This window comes from Aythya ferina, assembly GCF_964211825.1.
Source record: "Aythya ferina genome assembly, chromosome: 19".
NCBI lineage: Eukaryota > Metazoa > Chordata > Aves > Anseriformes > Anatidae > Aythya > Aythya ferina.
Window position 1 is genome coordinate 12,522,287 of NC_140309.1, and position 13,930 is coordinate 12,536,216.

General features: G+C 61.8%; 1 protein-coding gene across 2 annotated transcripts in view; it reads right to left on the minus strand.

The window, feature by feature from the left end:
• The window catches only part of CLUH (clustered mitochondria homolog), a 34,600-nt gene extending 21,842 nt beyond the window's left edge, over positions 1-12,758 (minus strand). Inside the window, exons 1-6 of one of the 2 annotated variants that reach the window (XM_084493510.1) lie at positions 12,602-12,758; positions 3,188-3,384; positions 1,873-2,044; positions 1,579-1,722; positions 1,250-1,377; positions 482-636 (exon numbers count right to left, since the gene is read on the minus strand). In XM_084493510.1, coding sequence (XP_084349636.1) covers positions 482-636; positions 1,250-1,377; positions 1,579-1,722; positions 1,873-2,044; positions 3,188-3,384; positions 12,602-12,689 — 884 coding nt within the window. In that variant the 5' untranslated portion in view covers positions 12,690-12,758. Of the gene's footprint in view, positions 1-481; positions 637-1,249; positions 1,378-1,578; positions 1,723-1,872; positions 2,045-3,187; positions 3,385-5,338; positions 6,330-12,601 lie in introns of those variants that run through there. The other variant, XM_084493509.1, reaches the window with a different exon arrangement.
• Positions 12,759-13,930: the final 1,172 nt, after the last annotated feature.

Sequence of the window (13,930 nt, forward strand, 5' to 3'; positions counted from 1 at the left end):
CTCTTCAAATGCAGCCACTGGTACGCTGCCAGGCACTGTACGGTCAGCTTTAACAGTCTCTCATAGACACCACCAAAAAAATGGCCAGTCAAATCCGTGCCCAGGTTACAAAGTGCTGGCAGACTATACTTTTCCTTGAGGGCAAAATGAGCTAGTTACAATGGTCGGGAAGGAATTCCCTCCTGACTTAAAATACTTCAACTAGCTGATGACATTGTGGGATGTTTCACCTTTCCCTAAAGCATCAGGCATTTATCCACTGTGGAAAAATGGTACTGGGCATAACTAAAGAGCCCAATCCAGTATAACAACTCCTACAAACCCCATGTGAGCAGTGAATTCAAATAGGCTATTTTCCACAGGGGAAAGAAAAAAAAAAAGAAAAAAAAAGCAGCAGCATGTTTCTTTGCAGGTTCTTTTCCAGTTTGGTATTGCAAGCTCCCTCCTGCAAGGCCGGACAAGAGAAATCCTAGTTACTCACTGATTCAAGTAAAATCCTCTAGTGGATGCAGTGATACTGACGTGTCGATCCTCCACTGTGATCACGTATAAATACATGAGGTCCCCATGCATTTTCCTGTTGCCAGGTGGAGGGTTCCAGCCACTCATTGTCAATACCTTTAGGCACTGCAAAGGCTACAGAACACAACAGAAACAGTTCCTGTCAGTAGAAATTAATACCCCTGTGTTACAGAGACATCTGCTATACAAGCCAGAGTCCTTTTACCTGCTGCCCCTCTTGGTTCCAGGAACAGCACACAAAAGAATTGTCTCAAGATCATAGCCTTCCCCAGCTACCTGCAGCCCACTACTGTGCGCCCGAGTTTGCTGCCTTTCACAAATAAGACAGGTAAAAACAGACATCCTGGGCCTTTGGGCTGCACAACACATGGATTTCTTGCTGTACTGGTTTTCAAATGGCAGCTTCTAAAACTGGAATCCAAGTGCAAGGGCATGGGAAACCTAAGGGTAATTCACAGCGATCTGCAGATCCTGCCTCCACGACTTTGCAGAGAAATGCAGCCCTCCCTTCCCTGCCACCCCTCCCCAACACTGGCCGCTTCGTGCTCTGCGGCTGTCCAGACTGTGTCCAGCACTTGGACTTTATTCTCTTGGCTAAGCAGTGCTATCCCAGCACTCATTAAGCATCAAGCAGAGCAAATCCCAAAGTCCACCCTCAGTGCAGTTCCCAATTCCTGAACACCAGTTTGCTGTTGAGAGCCATTTCGAGCACACAGGAGAACTCTACCTTCCAGTCTCTGTTCTGGGGCTGAAGGGCACACAGGGGTCTCTCTTTGCTACCTGGCAGGATATGTTCAGGAGGGGTGCAGTCAATTTGTTCCATTTCGGTACCTTTTTTCTTCCGTTTTCCACTGTCTGGAGTAGAGAGACACCAAGTCAGTGCTGCAAAACACCACCTCATCCCCCAGTAATTGTTCAAGCAGGAGTACAGAAGTGCTCAGTTTCTCTGCGCTCCTGAATGAGGTGGGACAGCTGATCATCACAACGTGTTTTAACGAAGCAAGGAGTCAGGGGAATGAAGACCAACCATGCTAGAGAAGCCTTTTTGCCCCTTACCTCCCAGGTCTCCTTCAGTGAAGACGCTCAGGAATGACAGCGAGTTACAGTCCACGCCATTGAAAGCGTCTGATGGGTCAAGACTCTTCAGAAGGTCCCGAATATGACGCACGTGTATCCTGGCTTCCCGCACTGTGTACGGCTCTGATAAACAAAAAGGGAGGAAATAAACCGCAATTACACAGTTGCTTACTACTTTAGCAGACAAGTCTCAAAAAAGAACAACAGGGAACTGCTGCCAGGTAGCCAAAACCACTCCCTGCTTGTTCCCTCCCGGAGTCTGAAGGAACTTGCCTTCCACCACCTTTAGCAGCGAGCCCTCCTGCAGTCCTTCAATAGTTTTCAGCTCAGCGAAGTTATCGAGGACGTTGCCATCAAGCTGCAGAGAGAAGCAAGTCCGGTGGCAGGTGTCTTCACGGTCCATCAACACTTGGTGGATCTCTTGCACCATCTCTTGAGGAGAGACCTTAAGGGGGCAACAACCCAGCCAGTTACTGTCAGCCAACTGTCAGAAGGCCGTTTCTGTCCCTGCCGGAGGACGCTGCCCCTGTGCAGGGTGAGCTGCCCCAGCTCCAACCCCCAGGCTGGGCACCCAGCGGCGTTGCAGCCTGGCATTGCACTGAGCACAGGGCAGGGCTGGAGCGCAGCCAAGGAACCGAAGGCGGGGGGAACCCAGGGGCTCGTCCCTCATCCATCCACTGCATGCTTGTGGCGAGGCTCTGAACGACGCAAGTGGAGGACAGACCGCTTCCTCCGCTCGCTCTGCCCCCGGGCACGCGGCTCCTGCCGTGCGGAAACCGCCCCGGCTCACGTGCCAGGGCTGCGCTCCTGCTGCCTGCCCTGGCTCCAGCGCCACCGACGCTGCTCGCGAGCTATGAGGACTCGGGGCAGTTTACATAAGCTGCTGTAAACAGCATGGGCTGCTATTATTAGCCTATTAAAACTAACAGCCAGAGAGATTTAGAGAAAGAGAAAAGCTGGGCTGAAATACAGCTAGTTCCACGGGGGACGTCACTTCACTGCACTCCCTGCTGGTCTTGGGGAGATAAGGCTTCCCCCGGGCTTAGGCTCAAAATGCCTCCCCCGAACTAAAAATGCTTCGTCCACATGGTTTTCAGTGCAGTATCGAGCTAAATCAGAGTATCGGCCAGGCATGTCAAAGCCTGTCCTGACCTGGCAGCACGTGTTGCCGCCCACGTGATACCGTGCCGCATCCAGCACAGCTCTCGGGGAGGGAAGGGGAGGAGAGGACAGGGGAAGGGGAAGGGGAGGGGAGGGGAGGGAAGGGGAGGCTGCATCGCTCTGTGAGCCCCAGAGGTGCCCGAGCTCCCTGAGCAGTGTGAGCGCGTGTTGCCGTGCCAAACGCAGCGCAGCCAGGAGGTGCATTGTGCCAAAAGCTCTGAGCAGGCAAGAGGCTTTCCCTTCCACAGTCAGGCCCAGAAGCTGTTTACACCTCTCTCCTTCAGAGCAGCCCAGCAGTGGGAATGCCACTTGCCCTGTGCTCAGACCTGAGCCCCATGGAGAACGACCAGGGGCAGTTCCCCCTTGCCGAGCTGCCCCTGCCGTCACCCCCTGCCCCGTCCCCTCCCGGCTGGCGGGACGCAGGTACCTGCAGCGAGAAGGGCTCTATGCCCGGCGCGCAGATCTTGACGGTGAATCCCGTGTCCTGTATGACGATGACCTCCTGGTCGTTCCCATCTTCCCCCGCCTCAGCCTCCTCGTGGCCGTTCTGCCTGGCGTCCTTCTCGCCCCTGAGGCCCTCGTGCGGCGCGCTGCCGTTCATCAGTGCCGTGCCGGACGGGTGCTCTGCGGGGAGAGGGGAGCTTAGAGCAGGCGGGGGAGACCGGTTCCAGTGACACCACCATGCTCCCGCCAAGCAAACCAGGGGTTACAAGGCGGCGAACATTTCATCCTGCAACTGGTGTTTACTGGGGGTGGGTGTGCCAGGCCCTGCCCTCCTGCCCCTCAGCACAATTAGCGCGCTCTCGTTCCCTGCAGGGTTTGCATCTTCCACAAACCCTGTGCGGAGGGGAGGGAAGGAAAGCAGGAAGGATGGGTCAGTGTACAACGCGTTCGGCTTAGTCTTAAGAAGCCTCTTAATTAAAAGAAACGGGGGTGTGGTGCTCTGCAGCCCGCAGGCAGCTGTAACCTCTGCACCAACACGTTGCGCAGCTCCCAGCGCTCCTCCTGCTGCGCCGTGTGGCGGGGGGGCTGCCGGGAGGCTCCCCGGCACCAGGCGCTCCCACACCGCGCCCCCAGCCGCCCTCTGTGCCCCCACAACACTTCGCAGCGACCCCACGGTGCCAGCAAGGCTCTGCCTCAGCACTTGCAGTCGAGAAAGGTGGTGACATTCCCAGCACACGCTTAGAGGGATGCACCCCCGGGACGGGGAGCACCCCGCACCTCCCTGCCCGCTCCCGCGAGGGTTTGTTCTCTTTGTCAGCCAGGTGGAGAGCAGCGGGGAGCTGACACCATCTAGGAAGCCACAGGTCTCCTAGCGCAGCCCGGACCCACCGAGCTGGGCAGGGGACCGGCGCGTTGCTGCACCGAGGTGCGGGCAGGGCGAGCTCCAGCTGGTGCCACAGAAGAGCTGCCTGCTACAGCCCGGGGAGCAGGGCCCCTCTGACCCACACAGGTCTCAGCACAGCCACAGGAACGGCCTCCAGAGGCCCCTGGGGTCAGCACTGTTTTGTGCAAAAAACAGCGTGTTTTGTTTCAACCCCAACCCGCAGAGTGAGGTGAGTGTGCCCGCAGGACGTGCTGCCCCTCGGTGCCCCGGCTCCTCCTGCCCGTGCTGCAGCACCGCGGTGCCCGGGGCTGTGCTGAGGGCAGTGAGCGGAGGGACCGGCAGCAGGGGCACCGAGCTGCAACGCCGTGTCCTCAGCCCTGCTCCTGAGCACAGCAAGGACAGACCCCGAGCGCACACAAGATTAAACGTCAGAACGGGTTAAGCCCAAGCAGGGAGGAGGGGGCCCGGACCCAGCAATAAGCGTGCGCCCGCCTGAGCTGCACCCGGCCTGGTGCGAAGGCTAAGCAGGAGGATTACGTTTCATCCTTGCACCTGCAGAGTGAGTACACGCCAAGGTGACGGGCACTATTTCAGTCACGCCTCCTATTTATAGGGAGCCTGCAGATGTGGTGGGCACCGCGTGAGCCAGGCAGGCAGCCCCGGCACGAAAGGGGATTTGCATCTGCGCCTGAGTATTGCTGACTGCACACAGCAGGAAGGGGGCAAGATGACGATTGTGGGGAGTTTCCGTTAATAACTCATTAGTGTTTGCACAAATCTTCTAAACCACAGTCAGTCACCAGCTTCCTGACAACAGGATCAGAAGATGTTGCAGCAAGGCAGCCTGGCACAGAGGGGGGGGGAGAAGTGACAGTACCAGAAGCATTTACTGCGCCCGAGTTCCCCTCCCTCCCTGTAGTGACAGCAACCAGGCAGCCCCACGTCGGTGTCACTGCACCCTGCACACCACCAGCTGCACCGAGAGCACTGAGACCCAGCCCAGCCACCACAGGGGCCAGCTTTGACCTTGGGACCCATGCAGCAGCAAGCCCAGCTGCTTGCGCCCAGGCGGGGACAACAGCCGGCCCGGAGCTGAATCCTTGCCCCAGCCCCCTTCACCCTGCTGCGAGCTAACACAGCCTGTGCCCCCCCTCCTCCCTCCCGCCCATCCCACGACTGTACATGGCCCCCCCGACACCGCCAGGGGCTCCAGCCACACGCAGCCCAACAGAGCACCGCTCCAGTGAGCACCTGGAGGCGGCAGCTTCTTCCTCTTCCTCCTCTTCTGGGGCTGCCTGGAGGGCACCACGTGCATGGAGCCCCCGCTGGGCCTGCCGCCGGGGCCTGCGGCACGCTCAGTCTGCGCAGCACCAGCGCTCGTGGCCGTGCCCTCAGACGCCTTCTCCCTGCAGAGCCCAGGCGGTGTGACTGGCTGCTGGACGCGGGGGCTTCTCCCCCCGCCTGCTGGCTCCACGCAGGGGCTGGGGGTGAGCACGGCACGGGCCGCCCCGGGCCCCGCGGCCGAGCCGCCGTCCTCAGGTTTCACGCGGCACTGGCAGGCCGGAGGCAGCGCGGCGCGATGGAACGGCCCCGCCGGCCCTTCCTCAAGGTCGGCTGGAAGGACGGCTGCGGCACGCGACGCCCCTGCCCGCTGGAGAGGGCCGGCAGCACCGCCGCCAGCTCCCCAGCAGCTGCTATCGCAGGTCGGCACTGCTGCTTCTTCGCCCTCGGCCTCGGGCGAGTCTTGGCCGCGTTCGGCGCGTTTCTGCAGGCTTCCCACCGCCGCCGCGCTGGGGATGACGTCGGGGTACGGCACGGCGCCCCGGGAAGCTGCCGGCAGCTCGGGGGAGCCGGCGCGGCTCGTGGGAGGCTTCGGTAAGAGCGGCGACCGCTCGTCGGGCGAGCTGGAGCTGCGTGTCTGGAAGATGAGGTCGGTGACATGCCTGCAGCAGTTCACAAAAATGCTGTTCCCCATGATCGTAAGCAGCCTGGCTCACACGACGCGGGATTACAGAAGTTAGTTCTGCGTGCAAATCCCTTTTTGCACGCGCATATCTAAGTCCCCACAAGGTGGATTCCTGCACAGCAGAGCTCACCCCCCGTTTCGGATCTGTTCACATTCGCAGTCAGCCGGGCTCTCCGGAGAAACTTCTTACGTGGACCCGAGGGGAGAGGCAGCACAGGCCCCGTGGCGGGCTCAGGACCGCATCCCGGAGGTGCTGGAGCTCACACCCGTGCCTCCTCCACAGGCCGTGCTGCTGGCCTGGCAGCAGCTCCCCCGACGTCTCGCCCAGCGCCCGTCACCCACCGCACGTCCTCGCCCCGCCGTGGCAGCCCCGCAGCAGCCGCTGAACGCCCCCAGCTCTGCCCCAGCAGCGAGCCCACGGACCCGGGGCCGTGCGTGCACCCCCGGGCTCCGCAGCGCTCTCTAAGAGCGGGCGCTTGCCCGGGTGCTTCGGGCCCCGAGCTCGTTATAAATAGACGGCCGGTATCAAGTGCTGGACCAGTGCAGCATGGGACAAGGGCTAGAGCTCCGCAGCTCTGCCAAACTCGTAGGCAGGCGCAACGCGTTGAATTACAAGGAGGGCACTCTCTGTGGCGGCCTCGGCGGGGCACGGCCGCCCATACTGAGCAGGCGGGCATAAAGGGCCTGGGCAGCAAACTACCGAGGCGTTCCCAGACGCATTTTCTGTCCTCTCACACTGCTGCACTGTACCAAACGAGCCAAAAAACCACACAGACAGCTCCCCTCAAACCACTCCTCTCTGTTATTTCAATAAATCCAGCAACTGGTGCAGGGATTACAGAGCCTGAGACTTGTGCAAGCGACAAGTGCTGGTGAAACCCGCGGCCCCTGCACACACCCAGCCCCTCGCCTTCCCCGGCCAGCACCACCACCACCACCACCAGCCTGCTGTGAGCTCAGCGGCACTGCACGGCCGGGAAGGAGCCCACATCTCCACCGAGAGGAAGAAAAGTGCCACAGCCCGAGCAGAAAGAGAAAAAAACAAAACAAAAAAACTCAAAACCAGAACGAAATCAGGACTACAGAGCCTGTGCAATCACCTGCCCAGCACCGACACCCGGCCAAGGAGACTCATTTCCAAAGGAGGCCCTGGGAAGGCTGGAAGCTGCCCCAGAGCCTCGCGCTCTGGCAGCCAATCTGCCAAGGGGAAAGGCAGCAACAGGCTGAACAGCACGAGAGAGCTCTCTAGTGCAAGTCAAACCCCGGCTAGCTTCTGTTCTTCTTTTTAAGAACAGAGAAAGGAAACAGAAGAAAAATCCCACTTGAATTCATGTGGGTACGGGGAGTTACCACCCCAGAAAACAGCAGAGCCCAGGCTACGGCCGGCGTTCTCTTCTCAGAGCGGCTCTCTGCCAGTTTCCCAGCGCAGGAGAAGCGTAACCTTGAAATCCCTGGTAACAAGAGGCCTCTCCTGTCCTCGGGAGTGAGGATTGGTTATCAGGTTACATCAGCATCTAAAACAAAAGTTTCTCCTGATGATTTTTGGAAGAGTTTAATGCTCTGACAGTTTCAGCTCTCTCCTCACCTGGAGACCGTGCCACCATCCCGGTGCCCTGCAGCCTCAGCTCCCCTTGCAGCAGCAGCTCAGGCTCGAGCGAAGACGAGCCCAGATTCAGTTTCATTTTAAAGAGGATCAACTGAAGTACAATTTGCTGCAATTAATTAGATCACTAAGTTTAATGGTGCTATTTATGCTTAAACAAAGTTTACTTTTCCCTTTTAATAGTCACATAAACCCAGCCTAACCAAGCAGCTATTGTGCTCATCAGCTGGAGACACCCGCTTCTCCGAGGAGGAGGCCGGGCGGTGACGCTGTGCAATGGTTCTGTGCGATGATCTGCAGCGATAAAAGAAATTAAGAAAAAGCAACACAGCACCAGCCCGTACTAGTGGCGCAATGGGATTTGGGGATGTAGAAATAAGACTGCCAGCATGTCCCGTGCTTGGGAGGCACACCGGGCAGGAAAGCTAAGCCACCCATCCTCCGATGGGATTACACGCACCCCTCCCACTCCACCTCCCTTCCCACCTCCCGCAGAGTGCTGACGCTGCCAGGAGCGCCGAGCGCAGGCTGCAGCAGCCGCAGGAGCACGGCGAGGGCAGCACGCGGGGCTTGTGCTGGGCAGCGCTGCGAGCCCCCGCGCAGGAGAGGTGTCGAGGTGGCAGGGTGCTGAGCGGCACCGCCGCACCTCCCGCCGGGGGAAGCCCTGTGCCATGCAGCACGTGCTGGCTGTAGCGTGAGAAGGCTGCCACTGGTCTAGCAAATGCAAAGTGGATGTTAGCCTAGCAATAAATTAAACAAAACAAATAGCTTACTGAATCCAAATAAATTGGCTGAATTAATAGCCGTCAGCATCGCAGAGAGCCCTCGTGGGAAGGTGTCGGTAGGACGGCCTGCCAGGAGATGGGACACGGCACAGATGTGCCTCCCACATCCCCGCAGAGGAAACCACAGCTTCCCAGAATCTTTCGGTGCTCCTCCAGCACAACAAGCACTTCTTTTAATACGAGCCCACAGTGAAGCTTACAGCTGCTCTCAGCCATCATTAAACTCAAATTGGCTTTAACCCACCTGTGGGAAGAGCTATAAGCACTGCCCTTATTTTTCAGCGGCTTCTCAGCACTCAGGTTTGGCTGGCACGGGGACAGCAGCAGGCTGCAGCTCGTGGCTGCCTTCAACAACAGCCCCGGCCCCGCAGCTCTGCGGTCCCACGGGGAGCAAGCAGGCAGACTGCTCAGCCCTGCGCACCCACAGCCAGGTCTGGGTGGACCTACACAACACAAGCCACATTCCAGTCTGCTCAGAAGCCTGTGGCTTTTGGTGCTCTCCCAGTGCCGGGACATCTGCACTGCAGCTGTGCCCAGGGTGCTCCCGGGGTCCCCCAGCTCAGGCGCTCCAAGCCACCAGACCCCGTGCCCCGAGCCTGGCAGCTGCAGCACCCACGCTCGCTCTCCACACCTGGGAACTACATTTGAGCCCATTCATACGCTTTCTGTCCAGCCAAAGCTTTGGAAACTTAGTTCTGAAACCAGCTGGTGAGGGGACTGCTGCAGCAACGTGCGCCTCAAACACCACAGGAACCGCGAGCAAAGATCGACACCAGCCAAACCATCCACAGCGCTAAGAAACCGCCTGCTGGAGTCCCAGAGAGAAGAGCTGGCCGAAGCAGTCCCGTTTCAGACATACCAGGAGTAAGTCGATATTTCCCTAAGCACGGCATTGTATTCTGGAATGTACCTCAGTTTCAGAAAGCTACTGAAACACCAGAAGCCCCGGACAGGTGAGCACCCCATCAAACTCTGCACGCAGCTGACCAGCAGATCATCGGCTCTGAGCCAGAAGCACCGAGCTGGGCAGCAACGCTCTGCTTTAAAAAGGCACCACGGACTGGAACGGCACCAGGCTGTACGGGACCAGTGGCTGCACTGCCCCACCGGCCCTTCCCCTGGGGCTGCCCCAGCCAGCAGCAGGAGCCCAGCAGCAGCAGCGCCGCCGCTTCCAGGAGGCACCAGCACCACCACCCCGGGAACAGCCACGCTCTGCGCGAGTCCTGCTCCCATGGACTGGTTTTACTGCTCAAATGCAAATAGAGAAACGCATGAACTTCAGACCTCTCCAAGCTTCTAGAAATAACAGCTTTCTAGTACAACCAACAGAGCGCAACGCGAGGAGGCAGACGGAGCGCTGCCAAGTTTAGTCATTTACAGACGGCTCAGACAAACAGTTCCCTGCGACGCAAAGTTGTTTTACTGGGCAGGAGGCAGGTGCGCGGCTGCGCTTCTCTGCGTGCGTGTTCCTGACCTACTTCCACTCTTCGCCTCCTGGGTTCCCTAACCCAGGAGCAAGGCCGAGTTTAAGGCAATTTGAGTGTAATGATGGGCAGAGCAGCGAGCTCCCAGGCCTGCAAGGGGCACCTCGGTGGCCGTCCCACGGGCAGAGCGGCTCCAGGCTTCACCCCCCCCAGGTCCCTCCCCAGCCTGCCACTCGGGTGCCGTGTTTGTCACGGGCCTTTCCTCAACCCTGCAGCGCTGAGCAGATTTCTCTTGCAGAAGAATCTTGCGGATTTCTTCCTCCAGTTCCTCTGAAATCTGTTACACCACACGTTAGCAAACCCACCCGCCAGCAGTTCCTTCCCCAAACACCAGCAAACCTCCAAGGTCAAGCGACCTGACAGCCACAGCGGATCCCCAGATTAACAGTCAGCGCTCTGATTGTGTTACCAACGGACACCTACGCTCACCTCCACAGCAGTTTTCCCATCAATACCTTCGTTCTCCACCCCTGCAACAGAAAAGGCGGACAAATACATGGGGGGATGGGAAAGAACAGAGACAGAGGGACCCAGTTAGAAACAGCGAGTCTTCAGGCGAGGCAATGATGAAAAGGATTTTACGCCAAGCAGACACCACTGAACCTGCACAAGACAAGCTCGTTCTAAGGCAGTGACAACGCTGCCGTATTTCTGCAGAAACAGAAATAATCCAAAAACACTGCACACAACTGCTGCCTTTTGATCTTGTGCTAGTTAATAAGAAAGGTGACTTTAACTGCCCTTGACAGAAGTCCCTACAGGTACCCAAAGCATTCACGCTTCTGTGTTCCTGCTCTCAGGACAGAGCAGCCCCAGCACCGGTGTCTGGCCTGGAGGTGGAGAGAAGCAGCGGGCAGCCCTCTGGCCTGTTCAGAGGCGAGGGCATTCCTCAGGTCTCAGTGCCCACCAACACAGAACGTGCTTCCTCAGCGAGGAGCCCACTCGGAGCCTGCCCACGGCACAGCCACGGCGAGTGCCTGCTTCGGGCAGCACGGGACGGAGCCACGGACAGGCAGCGGTGGGTGCGCAGAACCGGGAGAGGCCTGGGCAGCACAAGCTGGCACTGCCCATGGACAGCCCCCTGCGCCGGGCTGGTGGGGGCTGGCTGCAGGTCCCCCCTCCACACAGACCCCTGGGCACCTGCCAGCTTCCTTACACTCACATGGGGAGGATTTTTCCGCCTCCCTCCCTCCCCCAGCAATCAGCTCACACTTTGAACAGCAGGGATTACGCGGCGTAACTTTTTAACCCAGTCGCTGGAGCTGCACACTTGGCACCCGTTAAAAAAGGAAAAAACCAGCACGGGGGGGGGGGAGGCTCTCAGCGCTGCATTCCCCACACACTTGAATTACTGCCAGGCTGCTCAAACGCCAATGAACTTTGCTTTAGGTGACAAACTTCAAAAATTCACCTCACCACCATAAAAACAGGGGAGGGAGGAAGCGGCAGGTCACTCGGGGGGTCACTCGCTCAGTCAGGGCGAGGGGCTCTGGGCCATGCCGAAGGGCAGCCCCGCAGCACCGGGCCTTTACCCTCCCCCTGTGAGTTACAGATCAGGGGAACGGGCCGAGCCTGAGCGCGGCGCTCAGGATGCCAGCTCCTCGGGACAAAACACAGCGTGCTCTGCGGAGCGCACACCCCAGGAGCCCGACCCAGCCGGGCCCACGCTGGGACAGGGCACGGGGCCGGGAGGGCTGCGCCTCGCCCTGCCCGCAGCCCCCAGCCCCCAGCCAGGATCCGAACCGCGCTGCTCTCAGGCAGAGCCCGGCCGCACACCCGCTCCTGCCCGGCCCCTTCCTGCCGTGCCGGCGGCTCCCCCGCCTCGGCCCCGCTCCGGGCACGGCCCCGCAGGCCGGCGGCACACGCACGGTGCCCGCGCTCCCCGGGCCGCAGCCGCCCGCAGAGCTCCCCCCGGCGGCCCCGCTGCGGCCGAGCCAGGCCCCGAGCCCCGGGCCCACCCCGGGCCCGCCGCAGGGCCGCGCGCAGGCCGGGCTCGGGCCCCGAGGCCTCCCCCGAGCGGGGCCCGCCCGGCCCCGGGGCCGCCCCCGGCCGGGGCGCGGGGCCCTCAGCGGCCGCCCCCGGCCCCCCCCCCCGCGGCCGCGCCGCGTCCCGCTGAAGGTCACCTTCACGGGGCCGGGGCTCCCCGCGCCGCCGCGGGCAGGGCCCGGCCGCCCCCGCCGCCGCCCGGCCCCCACGGCCCGCCCGGGCCCGAGCCCAGCGGCTCCGCTCCCCGCCGCGGCCCCCCCGGCCCCGACCGCCCCCCCCCCTCGCAGCGGCGGCGGCCCGGGCCTGCCCCCCCCCCCCCTCTCCTCCCCGCCTTCCCCGGGGCCGCTCGCTCGTTGCCGCCGCCGGGTCGGCCCCGGGGCTCGGCCCCGCCGCGGGGAGCGGAGCGGAGCCGGCGGCCGGGGCTCGGCGGGGCGGGCACGGCCACGGGCACGGCGCCCCCCGCCCGCGCCGCGCGGGGCCGGGCCGGGCCGCCACAGCCACAGCCCCGAGCCCCTGCCCCGGCCCTGCCCCAGCCCCAGCCCCAGCCCCGGCCCCGGCCCCGGCCGCGGGGGCAGCAGCAGCAGCGGCGCCCCCCTCCCCTCCCCGTCCCGTCCCGTCCCGTCCCGTCCCGTCCCGCCAGGCCCGGCCCCGCCGCCCGCCAGGCCCGTCGCGGCGCCCCCTTCCCCTCACCCTTCCCGGGGCGCTGCTCGGCCTCCGGCGGCCTCCTGGCGCGGGGCCCCGGCTGCTGCTGCTCGGCGCCCGGCACGGCCGGCGGCATCTGGCCCGCTCCGATCGCCACGGGGCGCCCCGCGCCGTGCCCGCCGCGAAGGACAGGGACAGCGCCGCGCGCACCACGTGGCCCCGCCCGGCCCCGCCCAGCCTTAAAGGGGCCGCGCCACGGAGCGCTCCCGGCACGGGGCGGGCGGGCGGCGGGGGCAGGGCCCCGGGAGCTGCTGCAGGAGCGCGGCCCGGCCCGGGGGGTGCGAGGGGAACGGCAGCGCCTGCAGCGCTGTGACGGGCACACAGAGCGGGCACTGCAGGAAGCACTTGGTTGTAAAGAATAAGGAATAAGGAATAAAGAATAAGGAATAAAGAATCAAGAATAACGAATAAAGAATAAAGAATAAGGAATAAAGAATAAAGAATAAAGAATAAAGAATAAAGCCTCGGACGCAGTCCCGGGGGGCGATGGTGCCGGGCAGGGAGCTGTGCCTCGAACAAGGCAGCAGCTGTCAGCCCGCGGGCTGCTGCTGTGCTCCGCTGCGGGACGGGAGCAGCCCCGCGCCCACCAGCCCGCAGCAAGGCTGGGACCCGGGGCCCAGCCCTTCGCCCACCGCCCCACCGCCCGGTGCAGCCCCAGCAGGGTTGGGTCACCGGCAGCCTCTGCACGGCCCCAGAACACCGGGAGCGGGGCTGGGGCTCGGCCCTGCAGGGCCCCGAGGCCCCCGCTGAGGCTGCGGCGCAGAAAGGCCCAGGGGGTTCCCAGGGCTTCGTGGCCACATCACCGCTGTAATCGCAATGGCAGGGACGGGTCATGTTCTGGAAGCTGAAATTCTGTGGAAACAGGCAGGAGGCCTCGCTGCACCCTTAGGATCTTAAATGCTCCTGTGCTGCTTGCACCACCGTGCTCACGCCTGACGCTCTGCTGCCCTGTTCTTACCCAAGGTGAACAAAAGGGGGGAGATGTGGGGGCTCGTTACGGTGCAGACACGCAGTGCCGTGCTCTGTGTCCCCTGCCCGGCCCCCTGCTGCACGACTGGGGGCTCTGGGCAGCCTCGCTGGGCCAGGGGCTCTGGGCTGGCGTGTGACGGGCATCGCTGCAGCGCCACTGGAGAGGGAGCAAACAGAGAAACTTGGCGTTTGGGAGCAAAGGGCAGGTTTTAACTGGTGAGGAGACGCGGCACTTTCATCTCTGTGCTCTACTGAGCGCGTGGGGCGGAGGAGAGCCTGCACGTGAGCGCTGCGATCAGCTTGGGGCTGCTCTGCTGGGCCCGGCAGGGAGGCCCCGCAGCGCGGCTG